An 18,428-nucleotide genomic window follows, 5' to 3' on the forward strand; every position below is an offset into this window, starting at 1 on the left:
GCTGACATCACGCCTTGGCGCCAGCCCCGGGGTGACGTCATGGCCTGGCACAGCAGCGCGGGAACCCGCCGCTCCCCAGGGCTGCTGGATGTGGGTTAAGCACAAACAGCTGCAGGCAGCTGGATGGGGGAGGGAGGGATGAGGGGGAGGAGGGGTAAAGTGGAGCCGGGGGGTCTGGGCTGTGCTTGGCCGGGCAGCAAGCCATGGCTGTCCCCAGCCCCCAGCCGCGGGAGCAATGTCACCCCTGTAAGTGCTCAGTGGGGCAGTGAGGCGGGCGCTGCGCAGCCCACATCAAGCCCAGTACGGAGCAGCACCCCCAAGCACGCCCCACTGCGGTCCCCACACGCTCCCGTCCCCGCTCCCCCCCTTCCAGCACCTATAATTAGCTCCGGCCGCCCTGGGCCGCGCCCTCCCCGAGGCCCCGCCCCCTGCCCCGCTCCCGGCCTTGTATGGTGTCGGTGGTGGCGGCCCGAGTGGGGGGGCTCCAACAGGGGCCAGGAGCTGTGACGTCACTGCAGCGCGGAGAGCCCCGCGCCACAGCCCGGCCGTGACGTCACAGTGTGGCAGGGACCGGGCCGTGACGTCACCGCGGAGACCGAGGCGGGTCTGACGTCTCCAAGAAGCTCCGCCCGTTCCCCCGCTACCGGAAGTCGCGCGAAGCGCAGGGAGACGTGGCGGCAGTAGCGGCAGCACCGGCGGCGCGTGAGTACGAGGGACGGGGGTGTCGGTACCGGAGTTCTGCCCCGCGCGGGTCCCGGCGTGCCCCAGTGGGGCAGCACCGGCAGAGCGGAGGAGTCCCAGTGGAGTGAGGGCCCCGGGGGTATCCCGGGCGGGTGGCCTGTGCCTTGGCATGTCCTGGCAGGGCACTGGGGTACTTGGGGAGGTCGCAGCGGGGTTGGGGTCTTTGGAGGTTCCTGGGGTGTCCCAGCGTGGCTGGCAGCGCGATCCCCCGGCAGGATGATCACGGACGTGCAGCTCGCCATCTTCGCCAACATGCTGGGCGTGTCGCTCTTCCTCCTCGTCGTGCTCTACCATTACGTGGCCGTCAACAACCCCAAGAAGCAGGAGTGAGGCCGCCTGGGGATGCACCGCACCGGCACCCCCAGACTGGCTCACCTGCAGACCTGCCCCAGCTGCCCTGCTCCATGATAACCACAGCAGAGCGGTGCTGCGCTGAGACAAGAGGCCGCGGCTTCTTCCAAACAAACTTTAACGGAAACACAGTAATACAATACGAAACCGTGTGATGTAAAAATCCCTGATCCCTCCCTCCTGTGCCAGGCTCCTCCGCCGGTCCCGCGGGGAGGAGCGGGGCTGTCCCCGGTGGGAGCCTTCTATCACTGGGAGCTGCTGTGGGCCAGCAGCGGTGGCCGCTCCAGACGTAGGCACAGTGTGGGGTGAGTGGTGCGGCGGCCGCAGACAGGGCTCTGCACTGCTACAGCTTTAGTCCGGCCAAGGCCCGTGGCAGGGGGAGACCAGCCCTGCCCCACGCTGGGGATCCGGGGTGCCAGAGCACGGTCAGGCTTCGGCGCAGAACGAAAGGAGCTGCCGGTAGGAGCTGAGCGAGGGAGGGCCTGCAGCTGGGTGCTGTGAGGGAGCAGAGGGGCTGGGGCAGTGAGATTGGAGCCCCCTCCCCAGGACTGTCGCCTCTGCCCAGGCCCCGCCAGCATAGGGCAGAGCTGGGCAGGGGTCCCCATGTCCGCACTGCAGCCCTGCAGGGCCGTACCTGGGGGTGCAGGACCTTGTCCCCACACAGGAGGAGTTCCTCGGCGCTCTGCACGCCCTCGGGGAGTGCAGGGGGCTCTGGGCAGAGCCCTGCAGGGACAGGGACTAGTGTTGGCCACCACTAGGGCTGTCCCAGGCCTGGGGGTTGTGGGGTCCTGGGCCTGATGCAGCACACCAAGGGCACCCACCATGCCTAGGGGTGATGCTCCCCTCCTGCACTGGGCACCGAGTGGGTGCTGCGGCCCCACAGCCCCATGCCGCGCCCTACCTGGTGGAAACTGTGAGGCCTGGGGCCTGTCCCGGCTGAATGTCCTGGCCTGGTGGGCTGTGGTGCTGTTGGTGTGGAGCCCTGGTGGGTTCTGCCCAGTCACTGCCCCTTTCCTCCGCACGGGGATCCTGCTGGGGCGTGGTGGGCGCCTGCGGAGACCCATGGGCCACTCCTGAGGTGGCTGCTGCTGGGGTGGGTGTGCCTCTGCCCACCCCCCCTGCATCTCCAGTCCCGCTGCCTGTGTCAGCGTGGGCTCTAGGCCAGTTCAGGGGTGCCCCATGCTGTGGGGTGCCTCCACACCTACCCGGGTTGCTCTGCCCTCCTGGCATCCAGCTTCCTGGGGATCACCTATAAAGAGGAGAGGAGAATAGGTCGGTGACCTAGGGAGTTCCTCACAGGAACCCCCCATGGCTGCAGGGGAGAAAGCCACCCAGCCGGGCCTTCCCCCTTGCCCCAGCTGTCTGTAAGGCTCGGGAAATGTCCATGATGGGCAGAAGCTCCCGGTGGAGCCCCACAGAGAGGGTATGACAGCTCACAGTGTGCGTCCCTGCACGTTCCTTACCCCACTACCCCCAGAAGCCCCAGAGCCATGGGGCAGTCCCCCAGCACCCTGCAGTACCTGCAGCCGTGCTGGGCCATGATCAGCCACCGGCTCTTCTGCACCTTGCTGGGCCTTCCGTGGACCGTGGCTGGTGCCTGTGCTTGGTGCTGTCTGGGTGCCCAATGGCAGGGTCCCTGTGTGACAAACAATAGAGCTCAGCCTGTGCCGGGCACACACTGGGGTGGTGAGGGGCCTCTGAGCTGCAGCAGGGCAGCGGCTGCCTGAGCTCAGCACACAGAGCCAGCACAAGACAGGGTTGGCACATGGACACACGTGCTGGCAGCACCACTGAGCCACTGCAGCTCCACAGCCACACTGGAGTATGTGCCCAGCCAATGGGCATGATGCATCCCCACACTACTGAGTCAGGCACCATTCCCTGCACCACAGCAGCCATGCACTGAGCTCCTGGCCACTGCAGTGTGTGCTTTTAGCCAGGAGAGCTGGGACAGAGCTGCTTGCTGGCCTTGCCATGGCCAGGCTGCTGAGTTGCAGCCCCAGAGTCAAAGAGCGGGAGGAGCTGCTTTGGAAGCTGCTGAGGTACCAGCAGGAAGGACCATGGCAGGACTCAGCGACTCAGCGTGGGGCCAAGGCTGCTGGTGGGAACTGAAGCCAGAAGCAGCAGCACCAGACACCCGTCTCAGTCACCGCAGAACAAGGCTGTGGCCGAGGACCGTGCTTTCTGCCTGTGCTGGAGTGCAGGAGATGGGTAGGGACAGCACAGGCAGGACTGGGGAGCCAGGGCCCAATCCTGGTTCATGCTCACTGGTGCAATGGGCTCTGAACCAGCTGTGCCAGGCAGACCCAGGAGGCTGATGGGGGCACCAGGCCCAGGGAAAGTGCCCATCGCCTCCATAGGATGTGGCAAAGCCAGGCTCCTGGGCAGCCTGGGGCAGGTGCAGGGCAAGCATAGAGCCCTGCTACTGGAGAGATAAGCCCAGCAGGCAGCATGCGGAGCACTGGCCCTTGGCATGGCTGGCCATGCTGCTGGTGTTCAACAGGACTAGCCCTGTGGGGACACACAAAGGTCCCCCCAACAGCATTTACAACAGTGAAATGCCCAAATGAACCGTGGGGAACCCCACAGTGAGTTAAGACCCCACACAGGAGTCGGACTGTTGCAAAGCCCATGCTGGGGCAGGTTGGTGACACACACAAGCACTCGCTCAGGGTGGTGGCTTTACTTTCAATAGCTCTTAATCTTGTCACAACCGAAACGGCACAATTTGTTGACAAACTCCAGCCAGCAAAGGCCAGTGGCAGCCACAGAAAGGTCAGTGGGGTCCTACAGACCCCTCTCCTCACCCTGGCATTTGCAAGGATGGGCAGAAAACAGGTCCAGCCTGGTCCATGGGCTTGGCCAATGCAGGAACTGCGCAGGACTCCGGGCTGGAGCATGGGGGGGTCTGAACGTGGCAGAGCAGCCCTCTGGGAAAATGGCTCCTGCCCCACCACTGCATGGCCCAGCCCTTCCCTCCCCAGTTCCACTGCTCCTCAGACAGGGCAGCTGCAAGGAAGGAGATGAGAGCTGCCTGGTAGTGCCTGCAGCTCTGCTGACCACTGAACACCCACTGTGTCTGTGGGAACACCAGACCCCACCATGGCCAGGGCTGCCCAGTTGGCACAGCGCATGAATAGTGGGATGGGCCCTCCAGGAAAGAGTCTTCCTGCCAGGCAAAGAGGATGCAGCTGGGACGGGGACACGTCTCAGATGCTTTTCAGACTCTATCCCAAGCAGCAAGTCCCCAACGGACTGGCCATCACTCTGGGCCAGCTGTCCCACCAGGCCCCAGTGGTAGGCAGCCTCCTCTTGCCCTTAGGCATGGCCTGTGGGGATGTCCTGCCTGTCCCATACAGGCAGAGGTGCACAGGGCAGCACATGCACAGGGTGGGGAAGGATGAGACATGGCTCAGGAGCAGTGGCTTCATCCTGTGCCACTTAACCCCTATCCTGTCACACCTGGCTGGTGGCAGCCAGGGCTGAGCATTCCCAGTTCCTTCCTGGCAGCTGTGACAGCATCCTGGCACCACCCCAGGATGGCACCACTGGTGGGAAAGCAGCAACAACAGACAAAACTGGGGGGTCAAAGCATTCCTGGCCTGCACTTCCCTGTGCAGACGCAGCAGTGCCGGGCCTCTTGCATGCAGGGAGCCATGGAAGACCCAGATGAGGCAGCAGGGAGCGCTGTCAGGTGATGCCAGGGCAGGGACAGAAGAGCCACATCTCAGTTCCAAGATCACATCCCACCAGGTGCTCAGCTCTGCTGGCCGTTATGCCCCTTGCCAAGGGATGCCACGCTGGCAGCCAGGAAGCAGAGAACACAGATGAGGGAGGCAGAACACCACTGATCTGCCCTACTGAGATGAGCTCTTCCCTTCCAGCTCCTCAAAAGGTCACTTCCTGCTCATGTGCCCAACTGTCACTGACTTCCTAGCAGTGGGGATCGTGTCAGTGGGCTGCTCCCCTGGGCTCTGGGGCCCAGCATGCACGGCAGAAGGACCAGGCATTACAACGTGCCCATGAGAACACAAACTGTTTATTTCCTCCCTGCCATGTTCTCATGGCAGATGAGACACAGACACTACAGTGTTGGCAAGCAAACACAGGGGACGAAGCAACGCAAGGAACACAGGTGGAGCAAGAGAAGGAAGCTGACAGTGGGAAATGCAGCTGGCTCTTCCCCAGAGCAGCACCAGAACGCAGACCCTCGGCACAATCACAGCAACACTCACACCAGTCACGCAGGCAGCCCCTCACCCCTGGAAATGGCCCTTCGCTCACACACCTTCCCTCTCCGGGCTCTGAGCCAACCAGCCCCACAGCAGACTGAGGCTCCCAGTCAAGCCTCTCTGCTTAGACTGGGAGCCTGTGGGACCAGCCCACAGAGCAGTGCAGGGCACTGGAGCTTCCCCTGCAGCACCAAACCACCAAGGGGCCCGATCAGTGCTGAGGTCCCTGCCCCAGAGCCAGAAAGCTGGCACAGGGGCACAGGAGCACCTTGCTTTGTTTCAGCAGCCCCTGCTGCCAGAACACAGTGCAGCCATGGGGCTCACCAGGGCCTGTCTCCCAGCTCTGCAGGCAGCTTGGTGCTGCCAGTCGGCCCCCACCAGGACAGGACTTGATGCACATTCAAAGGGCCTAGTGACTAATTACAGCATTGCCAGCCTGCCTCGCCATGACTTGAGTCATGTGCCACAATGTGCCGCTGTGCAGCAGGTGCCTGGGAAGGAAAAAGGCACTTTGGTGTATCCCACAGGCCTTGCAAGTGGCTGGGGCCCTAGCAAGGTTTTACATGCCAGCTTCTGCAGAAGCCACTAGCGGACAGTCCCTCTGGTCCCAAAGCAGTGGGCATCCTCTACCCAGCCAGGGGAGCAGAGCCGTGGGGCAGGGCTCAGCTGGGCCACCTCCAGGCAGGAGAAGCCCTGGGTCTTGCTGTGTGGTGTCTGTCCTGACCCAGCCCGGGCTACTTTGCTAGTGACAGAGAGGAGAGCTGCACATGGCATCCAGGGCCCTTCTGAGGGGACAGGATGGTGGCTCACACGTACTTCTTCTGCACAAACCCACTTTTATTACGTAAAAGCACATGTTACACTGGCACAGAGCTCTCCTCAGGGCTGTGGCTTCACACAGCAGCTTGACAGGTCCTGGATCAAGTGCATGAGGGGCTCCCAGCCCAGCTTACCTCTGCCTGGTGCCGGGGCTCTGGTGCTGCGCTTCAGAGGACTCTGGCTCGCAGCAGCCAGACCCAAGGGCCTGCTGCAGCTGAAGGTGAAGCTGGGGGAGACTTTGATCCGTGGTGAATCCTGCTGGCTGCTGCCGCTCCCACTGGTACCATTGCTGAAGCTTCTTATGCGGGACAGGGCGTTATCGGAGTTTGAGGTGGAGAGCCTGCTGAAAGGGGATGAGGAATAGGAGACTCAGACCGGCTCTGAAGGGAAGGGTCTTCCTCTACCAAACCCCTGCAGCAGTGTGAGGCTGCTGCAGACAACATCTCCATCAGACCCCTGGACTTCTCTCCAGCAGCTGGTGAGCTGCTGGGGATGGGAAAATCACAAGGGGCTGTCCCTGAGCAGCTGCAGCCCCCAGTCCCCCATGCTGTATATCACTGTCAAGGCAGCAGCACAGTTGCAGAGTTCCCAGTCCCTCCTCCATCCCAGTCTGATCTGGGGAGAAGGAGGGGAAGCAGAAGAGATGCTGTTGCTCTATGTGGACAGCATAATCACTTCCCAGGTTACTGGGGCAGGAGAATCCTGAACAGCTTCCCCCTGCATGGCTGTGCACCACTCTTGCCTGTGGTGCCTGATTGCTGAGGGTACCCACACCTGCAGCTCACAAACTCAGCATGGACATGCATGGGCCCCAGCGAGGCAGAACAGCAAGCAGATACACCATGGCCTCAGTAGATGCTGGGTAACTCACGTTTATAATCTCTAACTGGTATTATCCTGCAGCCCATAAGCACATAATGCATCAGGCACTTACATGGAGCTCCTGGGGGGAGTCTTGGAACCTCCTCTCCTCCATGGGCCCCCGCTGGCACCCTTCATGCTGCGCACGTGCTTCAGCATCCAGGCTCGCAGGTTGCTGAGGCAGCTGTGCTCCGAAAGGATGATCCGGGGCCAGGGATTGCACTCTGCCATGTCCAGCGCTGCCACAGCCAAGGCTCTCCCAACCTGTCAGGGGGGAAGGCAACTGGTGAGAAAGACTCCATGAAGGAGCAGCAGCTCCTTCCTCTGAAGGAAACCTAACCCCAAATCACAGACAAACCCCAAGCTTGTTCACAGGCTCCAATGGAGGAGTGTTCCCATAGGGATCTCTCTCTGCACATGCATGTGCAGGGCAAGCACAGCCCCAGGGACCCGCTGCCCCTTGCTGAAGGCACTAGAGGCGCTGCAGCCCCAAGCAGGACACCCTTCCCATGGGCAGGAACCCCCTCACCTGCTCAAACAACTCCACGGTGTATTTGGAGGGAAAGGCAGCGGGGGGCGGTGGGCTGGCCCTCCCATTGTCATGGCAGGCCACAGGGATGGTGTTCACAAAGCGTCCCGTGTTGTAGTTGCACTCCAGTGTGTAGCTGTGGAGCAGAAGGAAGCCCACATTACAGAGTGGATCCATGGCTGCTTCCTCTTGGAAGAAGTCTGGGGTCCCCCTCAGACCCTGATGGCTGGGGCTCTTGCTGTGACCTGCTGCCTGGAGATGGGGCTCCAGGAGGAAACTACCGGAAGAGGAAGATAATGGAGTCAGGGATCTCCTGAGAAACACAACCTATGTGAGCCCACAGGCCTCAAGAGGTAGCACCCAAGAGTTCTGAGGGGCTGCGAGGCCTTTGTGAGGCTTCACTCGGCCATCTCTGAAAGGTGACAGGGAGGAAGAGGTTCCCTGATGGCTGGAGAAAGCCAAACACCGCATCTGTTGTCAAAAAACAGCCCAGAAACCAACCATGTTCTGCAGCAGGTTGAGAGAGGGGATTCTCCACCTCTGCTCTGGTGAGACCCCACCTGCAGTCCTGTGTCCAGCTCTGGAGCCCCAAAATAAGAAGGATGTGGAGCTGCTGGTGTGAGTCCAGAGGATGTCCACAAAGACGACCTGAGGGCTGGAGCACCTCTGCTATGGAGACAGGCTGAGAGAGCTGGGCTTCTTCAGCCTAGAGGAGGCTCAGGGCAGACCTTATAACAGTCTTCTAATACCTAAAGGGGGCCTACAAGAAATGTGGAGAGGGACTTTTTACAAGGGCCTGTAGGGACAGGTTTTAAACTGGCAGAGGTGAGATTTAAATTAGGGAAAAATTCTTCCCTGTGGGGGTTGTGAGGCCCTGGCACAGGTTGCTCAGAGAAGCTGTGGCTGCCCCATCTCCGGTAGTGTTTAAGGCCAGGTTGGACTGGGCTTGGAGCAACATGGTATACAAGAAAGTGTCCCTGCCCATGGCAGGGGGCTGGAACTGAATGAGCTTTAAGGTCTCTTCCAACCCAAATCATTTGATGATTCTTTGAAAAATGACAATCCAGGGACAGAGCTGCCAGACAGCCTGATCTTGGTCCCCAGAATGTTACCAATCGAGTCCTGTTAGAGCATGAAGGAGAGAAGGGCAATAGCACCATCACGTGGGACAGCTTGCATCTGCCCAACAAGAACCCAAGCATCTTTCTCTGCATGTGCTTGACACAGCACAAGCACCAAGTGCCCTCCTGACACCTGCCCCTTTTCAGGGTGTCACTGATGGATTAACAACGGGCTCTTCCCTGCTAGCAACAGCAAACAGCCACACAAGCAGCTAAACCAGCAGCCTGAGCCTCAAAATCTCAGGTATTTGTTACTGCAGGGCTGGTTTAGGTGGTTCAGACGCTTCCTGACCCTCAGGGAAGCAGCAGAAGTGCACAGCGAGTGCTGAGGAAATAGGGGCAAGAAAGGAGCCACGGAGCCGCTGCCTCTGCTGGCAGCCTGGCCCAGCACCAGCCATGGAACCACACCCACAGAGAGCAGCTGTCTGCAGAAGGGATATGGGGGTTTCTGGGGGAAGTCCAGGGCTGGCAGGAAGCCTGGCACTACTCCCACGTTTCCTCAAACCACAGATTTGTGGGAAACGCAGCATCCACTACGGATGCATTACACGCTTTTCGTACTCTTCCCTCAGCACCTGCATCTGGCCAGGGCCAGGAGAGGGTAAGCCAGGCTGTTGATCTGATTGCCTCAGTCATTTTTACGTTCCCAGCAACCACAACAGGCCAAAAATATCCCATCTGTTGCTAGAGGGAGGCGTGTAGCTGCTGTGGATCACGTAAATATCTTCAACTCACTGAATCACAGAGTGGTTGAGGCTGCAATCTTGCATGGCAATCTTGCGTGCAAAGTCTGGGGAAGTAGAGCCCATTGCAACTCAACAGGCTTTAATTACAGCTCAATATGAATATAAACATCTAGGAAATAAAAGAATTCCTTCTGGGAAGTCGTGCATAAGAGTTCTATGAGAGTGATGACATGAAGCCAGAGCAGCTGCAGGAGGGACGTGAAGAGATGGAGGGTATGGGAGGAGGAGGAGCTAGGCTGTGAATCTTGTCCTTTACAAGGGTATGTTGGGACAGGCCAAGGGGGAATGGCTTTGAACTGACAGAGGGGAGATTGAGATGAGATCTGAGGAAGAAGTTCTTCTCTCTGAGGGTGGTGAGGCCCTGGCACAGGTTCCCCAGAGAAGCTGTGGCTGCCCCATCCTTGGCAGTGTTCAAGGCCAGGTTGGAAGGGGCTTGGAGCAACCTGCTCTAGTGGAAGGTGTCCCTGCCCATGGCAGGGGGTTGGAACTGGATGAGCTTTAGGGTTCCTTCCAACCCAAACCATTCTGTGATTCTATGAAGCAGAACACCACTGGTGGCACAGGAATGTGGCAGTGTCTGGCACAGCCGAGTCCTGGCCTCAAGGCCAGGATGAACTGGTGAACTCTTCACCCTTTTGCCAGTATTAGCTTTTGCTGTGGGACGATTTTTTTTCACATAGAATACTAAAACCTATGAAACTGAGAAGCGGGGGAGTTCATACTTAATATTTTAGGAGAATCAGCTCAATGCAATAAACATTTGTAACACCTTCTGTGCACACTGAGCATCCAGTGCTCCTCTCAGCCAGTCCCACCCTCACCAGAGGGCTGTGCAGGACATGGCTGCCCCCCAGAACCAGGTTCAACTTTCCTTAACATCCTGCATCCAGCAGGACACTTTTCCCTCTTCCACAACAGATGTGAGCCAGCCAGAGCAGCTGGCATGGACGCTCTGTGAGCATACAGAGGTTTGCCTACCTGTGGATGATCCCCAGGGCTTTGTAGATGGCCACTCGCCCGCTACCCTCCTTTGACTGCCCGTCCCGCTTGTCTTTGGCATACATGTTCTTCTCCGAGAAGTTGCAGCCCATGAAGTCAAAGTAAGGTGAGTTCAAGGAGATGAGTTTGGGGAAGAGCATGTTCTCCACCTGCGATGCACAGAGGGGCACACGGATGACTTAGGGAGGGTCCATGGCTGTCCCTCCTGTTACAGCACAACCAGTACCAAGTTCTGGGATGTGCTGGGGTGTCAGCTATGCCTGCTCTGCCCAATTTCAGTGTCTCACAAGCTCAAGCCCTTCCCTGGGGAATGCTGCCTGCCCTCTGCCCATCTCCAGCAGCGAGAGGCAGAAGCTGGGCTCTCCCACAACCTGCTTATGGGTAGCAAGGGGCCTGGCAGCATAGCTCTTCCACAGGAGAGGAAGGGGCAGCTCCTCTGTCCTGTCCATGCTAGCTCCCCAGGGTGAAAGCCAGAACCAATATGTTATGGTCCAACCAAGTTTCTGTGTGCTTGTGTGGAAACTGGCTGACTGGCTGCTTCCCGAAGGTGGTGGTAAACAGCTCCTTCTCTGTCACCAGGGGGGTCCCCCAGGGATAGATACTGGGCCCGATGCTGCTCAGTGTCTTCATAAAAGATCTGGAAAAATGGGATCAAATGTACCCTGATGAAGCCTCCCAATGATCCCAAACTGACTGGGGAAGTAGACACTTTGGAAGGGAGAGCCACCTTGCAGGATGACCTGGACAGGCTGGAAGAGTTGGCTAAGAAGAACCTTATGGAGTTCAAGGACAAGAGTCTTGCACCTGGGAAAAGGGGTGAACAGTGTGCAGCCACCGCAAAGAAAACCAACAGAATGCTGGGGAACATCAACAAGGACATCACCAGTAGAAATAAAAATGTCACTGTCCCACTCAGCATTGTCCACTGGGAATATCATGTCCAGTTTTGATTCCCACCGTACAAAAAAACAAGATATGGACGTGCTGGAGAGTTCCAGAGAAGGGCCACAGAGATGAGCTGAGAACTGGGCAGCCACGTGAGGAAAGGCTGAGAGAGCTGAGCTTGTTCAGCCTGGAGAAAAGAAGGTTGAGGGGAGACCTTATCCCCATGTTCCAATATTTAAAGGGTGGCTACAAAGAAAAGAGAGAATCCCCCTTTTACAAGGAGTCACATGGGAAAGATAATGGGCGATGGGCACAAGTTACTAACAGAGAGATTCTGACCAGATACAAAAGGACAATTTTGCACAATGAGTAAAACCATCCCCTGGAATAATATCCCCAGGGAACTGGTGGATTCCCCAGCATTGGACACTGTTAAGATTGTCTAAACAGGGTGCTGGGTCATCAAGTCTAGGTCCTGCTTTGCCTAGAAAGGTCGGACCAGACAATCCTTGAGGTCCCTTCCAACCTGTCATTCTATGACCTGCTGCTGCCATTCCAGACACAGGCCTGGGAGAGGAGGAAGAGGAGGAGGAGAACAGTACACACACTTACACACCACCCCCTGGGCACAGAAGGCAAAGTAGGCCTGAGGTGCACCAGCCCTATCCTGACAGGGAGCTCCCACCCCCCTCCCAGCAGTGGGGAGGAATGTTCGGAAGACTGGGAACGGGGCAGGGCAGCGAGGGGGTCCCAGCTTGCACTGCCACCTCCATACTCTTATTTCCTGCCCTCACCTGATCATTTTCATCACTGAAACTGTTGCCATACATGAAGCAGCCACGCTTGGAGGCATGCCCGTGGAGATCAACGTAGTAGGCCAGCCCACTGTCCTGGGGTGGGATGGCTTCAGGGAGAGGTGTTGGAGGCCTCTGGGCTTCCTCCTCACAGTGCTCTAAGGTGCAGCTCGAAGAGAGAATCCAGACAGCCGGGTCTTTGCTGCCCTGGTGGGAGGGCAGCACTCCCGGGAGCTGGGCTTCCTGAGAGGGGCTGAAGTACATGCTGGCACGCCAGGCCCTGGGTGAGTTGTGGAGGTTATTGGCTTTCTCCAGCTCCGAGAGGGCTGCCTGTGAGGACAGGGTGCTGCTGTGGATGGAATGGTTGTAGGATTTTGTGCTTAATGAGCTGGTACCGAGTGGGGAGATGTACGTCCTCCAGTCGGGAGAGCCTGGTAGGACACGGCTGTGAACGTGGTGGTACAGGAGGATGGCTTTGGCTCCATACACTGCGGGGTGCAGCTCGGCATCAGGGTTGAGATACTGGCGGTTCAGGTTTACCCCACGGGAGTCAGTTCTGTTGCAAGAACAGAGGAGATGTAAGGTCCTTTGTGCAGCACCATCCATTCTGTGAAGGCAGACTGACCTTGTCTTGGAATCATAGAATAGTTAGGGTTGGAAAGGACCTTAAGATCATCAAGTTCCAACCCCCCTGCCGTGGGCAGGGACACTTCACACTAAACCATATCACCCAAGGCCTCATCCAACCTGGTCTTGAACACTGCCAGGGATGGAGCATTCACAACCTCCCTGGGTTGGTAATGGCTGACGCTTTGGGCTCTATCCTGGCCAAGTGGGCAGAGACTCTGCCCCAGAGCAGCCAAGAACCTCTCTTCTGGAGGGGCACCTGCCACAGTGAGACAGAGCCCCGAGTGATCTCCCTGCTCCCTGGAGCCAGCCCAGCTCCAACATGCCAGGACAGCCAGGACAGGGCAGCACCTCAGTGCCTCAAAGGCACAGGGCAGTGCTGCTCCCTGAAGCAAGAAAGCCCTGACCTGGGAGGTGACATACACAGGCAACAGCAGCCCCAAGACCTCACCAGAGATCCCAGCGAGGAACAGGGAGAGCCTGGATTGTGGACCTGTTCTTCCCAGCCACCATGAAACACACAGCAGGCTCCAAACAGGAGCGAATGGGCCAGCTTGGACCCTGGCCCATGCTCACTCACCGATAGTGGCCTCGCACCACCCCATCAGGGTTCAGCATGGGAATGAGCTTAAAGACGAACATCCGCCTCAGCATCTGGGCACGGGGGTCCTCCTCACGCAGGATAAAGTCCAGGAAGCCGTTGAAGACGAAGCTGGAGGGTGTTTCTCCTGGGTGGACTCTGCTGCTCAAGAAAAACACCTGGGGGTAAACAGACAGGTGAGGAATGAGGAGCAGGTTCCTGCCTCTGCAGTGATGCTGCAATGGCTTTGCCAAGGTGCCAATCACTCCCTGGGGCAGCTCCTGGTCTGCAGCCAGGCATTGTGGTGCCTGAGATGGAGCCAAGACCTGTACATAGAGTAGACAGCTCAGTACTGGCACGGCAATGCAAGAGTTTTCAGTGGCTTCTTTGCCCAGTGCCTCTCCTAAGTCCTGCTTGAAATAAGGCTGCATATCCCTGCATGAGACCAAAGGGCCAGAGCCCTGCAGCCTGCTGCCAGGAGGAACCAGAGCATAGGCACAGATGAGCCCCCAGGGGAAAGCCCTGAGTGATCCTGCACAGCAGGGCACAAGCCTGGCTGCAGGGTAACACAAAGCACATCCTGAAGAGTCCTTCTCTTGGCAGGAGCTGCTCAGCAGGGATACACCCACATCCTCCTGGCTGCCCATCCCAGCTCTGTGCAGCATCAGAGGGAGCTCCCTGCTTGTCCTGTTCCTGGCAAACAGGCCGCAGCCACGGCAGTGGGGGCTGACACCCCAAGTACATGCACAGCACTTCCATCAATTCCTTCATAGCTTAATGGAGCAACACAGCTAGAAGGAGAACAGAGCAAACCTCTAGACAATGAGATGCTCATTTTTGCCCAGAGGAACAGGCGCATGGTGCTACCAGAAGGCATTTCATGGTGCTGAGATGCTGCAGATGCTCCTGGCAGGCTTCTGCGCCTTGACATGGGATCTCACAGACTCCCTACTCATAGAATCATTGAATCACAGAGTGGTTTGGGTTAGAAGGGACCTTAAAGCTCATCCAGTTCCAATCCCTACCATGGGAAGGGACACCTTCCACTACAGCAGGTTGCTCCAAGCCACATCCAACCTGGCCTTGAACACTGCCAGAGATGGGGCAGCCACAGCTTCTCTGGGAAACCTGTGCCAGGGCCTCACCACCCTCACAGGGAAGAACTTCTGCCTAAGAGCTCATGTAAATCTCCCCTCTGTCAGTTTAAAGCTATTAAAATACTCTTTGCACTCCACCCAGCATTCAGGACACACCACCTTTCACATCAGACACCTGAAGGTGGCAGCAAGCTCCCAGCACAGGGAGCTGCTGGCCACACACCGTCCCCAGCACAGCCCTGAAGCTGGCGCAGCAGCTCACCCTCTTCCCTGCGAAGCGGCGAGGCCGGGGTGTGGCGGTATCTGGGAAGAGCTTATCCAGCCGGGGCTCCCGTTTCTCCAGCATGCCGTGGCAGGAGGTGATGGTGAGCAGGTCTACTCGCAGCTTGTCCAGGGAATGGCAGAGCAGCTCCCGGTGGTAATAGACAGAGTCAAGGGGGCTGTAGGGTGAGGGGAGATGATCAGTGCAGGTCAGAGCCTCCCCTTCAGGGAAGTGAGCAGCTGAGTGTGCTGCTGGGCTGGAGAGCAAGGGCCAGGGTGCTGAGCCTCAGCTAGGGATGTTGCTGGTGGTGTCCTTAAGGAGCTGGTCAGTGGATGCTCTCCACACCTACAGCCCAAACTCTGCCTCTAGCTGCCTCTCTGGGACCACATGTGTCTGTGCTTGCTCTGCTCCCTGAGGGTTCACCACCCCCAAGTCAACCAGGACTGACCAGGTCATCCCAGTCACAACACAAGACCAGTCAGGTGGGGAAATAACCCCTGATTGATAACCCCTGGCCCTTGGCAGCCCCAGCAAGGTCTGCACAGGGTCACCACAGCCTCAGCACGAGACAAACAGCCAGGACCAGCATTGGACCTGGGGCTTGGATGCAATGATGGCATGCAAACAGAAGCATGACCCACCTTGCAGTGCTGACAGCCCAAGCTGGACTCCAGCAGATCCCGCCGTGCTGAGGGAGCTGGGGCCTCCTGCAGCAGGGGTTGGTTGGGGATCACCCAGCCCTGCCACCAGCCTGAGTGGCTCAGGGGCTTCACTCCAGCAGGTGAGTTTGACCTGCAGACACTGCAATAGCACTGTCAAGACTGCCAGGTTTTGAACTTCTCACCGTTCACTACCACATGACAATTTAAGAATGAATTCCTGTATAAGAAAACGGATTATGATTCTGGTGCTGCTGGAGGTTTGGAAAGCCTCCAGGGCCAAGAGGGGCTGCAGAAGAAAGCTCTCCACAGAGATACCTGAAGACTGGCTCTGCCCTCTACCCCTCAGCCGGAACTAAGCTCTCCTCGGACTTCTGAGACTAGGGGAGCTTCCTAGACCAATCCACAAAGAGCCCAGTGCAGCAGTTGCAGAGGAAGGGAGCAGCAGGAGCTGATGCCTGGATCTCCATGCAGCCAGGAGGGAGAAAGCAATTGAGATATTGACTTCTGATAATCTCCTCTCCTCAAACCAAGGGCTGCCCCTCAGCCTCTCCCACCTGGTGGATACCTGCTCTTAGGAATGCCAGTGTGATCTGGCCCAAAGACCCTCTGGAACCCCTTGGAAGCACATGCTTGGGGGAAGCTGCTGAAGCTGTGGAGCTGGGGTCCAGAGAAGCAAAGCCCACGTGGATGCCAGGGAGAGTTGGGGGGCCCAGAGACCTCGAGGTGGACACCATCATGCTTCTGCAGCAGCGACACAGCCCAGCAGGACAGGGCCAGGCGCAGGGAGAGCGCACCTGCTAGGAGACATGTGCCGGCACTCCTGGAAACGGCTGTCCAGCTGCGCCAGCATCTCCTGGCACTCCGTGTAGGAGAAGGGGTAGCAGAAGGCAAAGTAGGTGGTGGCCCCGCGGTGCTCCAGGAAGCGGTGCACGAAGGACAGCACAAACTGCGTCTCCACCATCTGGGATGGACACAAAGCAGAGCTGAGCGAAGGCACGGCAGCCCCAGGAGCAGCCGCTGAGTCCATGCACCCACAGCCGCACCATGCCTGCAGCTTCTTGCCCTTCTCTGGGCACACAGGAAGCAAAGCCATGCTCCCAGCCAGCTTTGTTCACATCCCCCCACATGCCAGGCTAGCTTTTTGGTCCCACATGCACACTCCCCCCCCATACTGCACATAGGTCCCTGAAGAGACAACAAAACCTTTGGGGACAAGCCAGGAATTCCTCTTAATCCTGGCAGCCACCAGCCCTCAAAGACTGAGTAACGCTCTAATGTGGGACACTTCATAAAGTTAATGAGAACTGCAAAGCTCATCTGCACATTGCATCTCTCCCTGGTGCTGGCACAGGTCAAATCAAGCGTTGTCAGGTCTTTTGGCAGGGATGGGAGACTCTCTGGCCCCTGTTCCATGGGACAGAACTGGAGGCATGCCAGGGGGGTTGTTGCCCCCCACAGCAGTAGGCATCGTGCAGGGATGACCCAGGGCACCCACAAGTGACTCTCCCCAGGGCAGCTCCTGCCAGACCACAGACAGAAAGTGCCAGAACGAGCAAACCCCTGTTCTGGGCCTAAACAGCTTAATAGGGCTGCAAGGATCAGCTGTGGTCATGGCTATTCCTGCTATCTGCAGTTCCTTGGGCTCTATCCCCAAGCCATTCCTCTCACAGGGGCACCAACACCCCGACAGCTCATCACAAAGAGCTGACAAAAGGGAAGGGAAGCACCAGGAGTGCTTCCAGCACAGTTCTGGGGTCCCCCAGCTCCTCCTCTCCTGAGTACTCAGCCCTGGGAAGGGGCTCTGACACTATCCCCAAACCCCAACCTCTCCCACGGGGCTGCCAAAGTACAAAACAGCTCTCCCAACCTCATTCTGCCCTGCCACAGGCTGGAGGTCACTGGTGAGCGAGAGATGTCCGTGTCCCCAGTGCGATCCCCTCAAACCCAGGTTCTTCTCACTGCCTGTTACCAGCTTCAGGGCCCTCAGGACATCCCCCAGCCCTAGCACCCGTACCTCGAAGCTGGGCCGCTCCCGGATGCGCTCCCAGCGAGGCCGCACCGGCAGGGTCCGCACGAAGGGGGACATGCCCTGGGAGTACAGCCGGCTCTGCTTGTTCATGTTCACGATGTGCAGCTTGATCACCTTCCCCGGAGCACCCCCCCGCACGCTGAAGTAGAACCAGGACCTGCAGCGGGCGGCACCGCGGGGTCAGCCCCTGCCCTGGGGTGCCTGAGTCCACCGTACACCCCCGGCCCTCATCGGCCACCCCGCACGCCAGGAACCCGTCAGACCCTGGTCGGGGCACAGGCTCCCAGACCCCCCCCCTCCAGCTCCACGGTCAGTGCCTTCCCCCTCCTCCGCACCAGCCCCCTGGGGCCCTCAACCCCGCCAGCCTGCCCTTCTCCCCTGTCTCCTCAGCCCCCGGCCCCGCCGGTACCTGTTAGCATTCTCGTACTCGGTTTGGGCACAGTCAGGCTGCAGCCACACATTGAACTCATAGTCGGCGGCGGGGAGGGCGGTGCCCCAGGCCGCGGGGCCGCCCCCCGCCCCGAGCGGCTCCACCTGCTCGACACGAGCCAGATTGCCAGAGTCGAAGCGGGAGCTGAAGAGCAGCCCCCCGCAGCGGATCTCCATGGCTGCCGAGCCCGCTCATCGCCTTGCCCCGCCGTCCTGCCTGGCCCAGGCCCGGCCCGGCCCGCCACGGCCCAAGCCCGGCCCGCCGCGCAGCCTAGCAACAGCAACGCCACCGCCCATTGGCTCACCGCCCCCCAACAGCGCACCCGCTCGTTGGACAGCGCCCCCGTCCTGGCCACACCCCCACCGCTAGCCACGCCTCCAGGCTGGGAGGTCGCGGGCACGTCTGTGTCTGCACACGTGTGCTCACACATGCGTAGCACACACGTGTATGCGCACACCCATACATACATACATGTACATAAAACCATGTGTACATGCACACATGTGCGTAAGAACACATGCATAGGCACACGTACGCACACAAGCACACCCATATACACGTGCACAACTCCAATACGTACACATACATGGACACAGGCACATACATCTCTATGTACACTCGCGCACACGGATCTATACACACACGTGTATATATACAAATATA

At 58.7% G+C, this 18,428-nt stretch overlaps 2 protein-coding genes across 6 annotated transcripts; one reads left to right on the forward strand and one right to left on the reverse strand.

The window, feature by feature from the left end:
• The first annotated feature begins 911 nt into the window (after window positions 1–911).
• Window positions 912–1,244, forward strand: OST4 (oligosaccharyltransferase complex subunit 4, non-catalytic). The gene has a single exon (XM_061461269.1). It carries the CDS (start codon window positions 958–960, stop codon window positions 1,069–1,071), a length of 114 nt encoding a protein of 37 aa, XP_061317253.1. The 5' UTR covers window positions 912–957; the 3' UTR covers window positions 1,072–1,244.
• Window positions 1,193–18,073, reverse strand: AGBL5 (AGBL carboxypeptidase 5). 5 transcript variants are annotated; one of them, XM_061461207.1, is made up of 15 exons: window positions 17,745–18,070; window positions 17,321–17,492; window positions 16,101–16,267; window positions 14,645–14,822; window positions 13,286–13,464; window positions 12,079–12,634; window positions 10,379–10,548; window positions 7,534–7,669; window positions 7,078–7,268; window positions 6,278–6,486; window positions 2,613–2,728; window positions 2,298–2,341; window positions 1,994–2,142; window positions 1,727–1,815; window positions 1,193–1,587 (listed from the first exon to the last, which is right to left on the reverse strand). In XM_061461207.1, exons 1-15 carry the CDS (start codon window positions 17,939–17,941, stop codon window positions 1,519–1,521), a joined length of 2,622 nt encoding a protein of 873 aa, XP_061317191.1. In that variant the 5' UTR covers window positions 17,942–18,070; the 3' UTR covers window positions 1,193–1,518. The 5 variants fall into 5 exon arrangements, with proteins under 5 accessions (XP_061317191.1, XP_061317190.1, XP_061317189.1 ...); XM_061461206.1 differs by having other exon boundaries at window positions 1,193–1,815; window positions 6,278–6,483; window positions 17,745–18,073; XM_061461205.1 differs by having other exon boundaries at window positions 1,193–1,815; window positions 17,745–18,072.
• Between the last annotated feature and the right edge of the window lie 355 nt (window positions 18,074–18,428).

This window comes from Pezoporus flaviventris, unplaced genomic scaffold (genome assembly GCF_033815535.1).
Source record: "Pezoporus flaviventris isolate CSIRO_AGI_PZ_B2104156 unplaced genomic scaffold, CSIRO_AGI_Pfla_v1 ptg000031l, whole genome shotgun sequence".
In the NCBI taxonomy this organism is placed as follows: Eukaryota; Metazoa; Chordata; class Aves; order Psittaciformes; family Psittacidae; genus Pezoporus; species Pezoporus flaviventris.

Excerpts from the sequence above, each read along its gene's own strand:
- AGBL5 (XM_061461205.1), bottom strand. The coding sequence starts at position 17,941 with ATGGAGATCCGCTGCGGGGGGCTGCTCTTCAGCTCCCGCTTCGACTCT. Across the intron at positions 16,268-17,320 it reads GGGAGCGGCCCAGCTTCGAG|ATGGTGGAGACGCAGTTTGT; the intron begins GTACGGGTGCTA and ends TGTCCATCCCAG. Across the intron at positions 1,816-1,993 it reads GGCCTCACAGTTTCCACCAG|GGCTCTGCCCAGAGCCCCCT; the intron begins GTAGGGCGCGGC and ends CTGTCCCTGCAG.
- OST4 (XM_061461269.1), top strand. The coding sequence starts at position 958 with ATGATCACGGACGTGCAGCTCGCCATCTTCGCCAACATGCTGGGCGTG.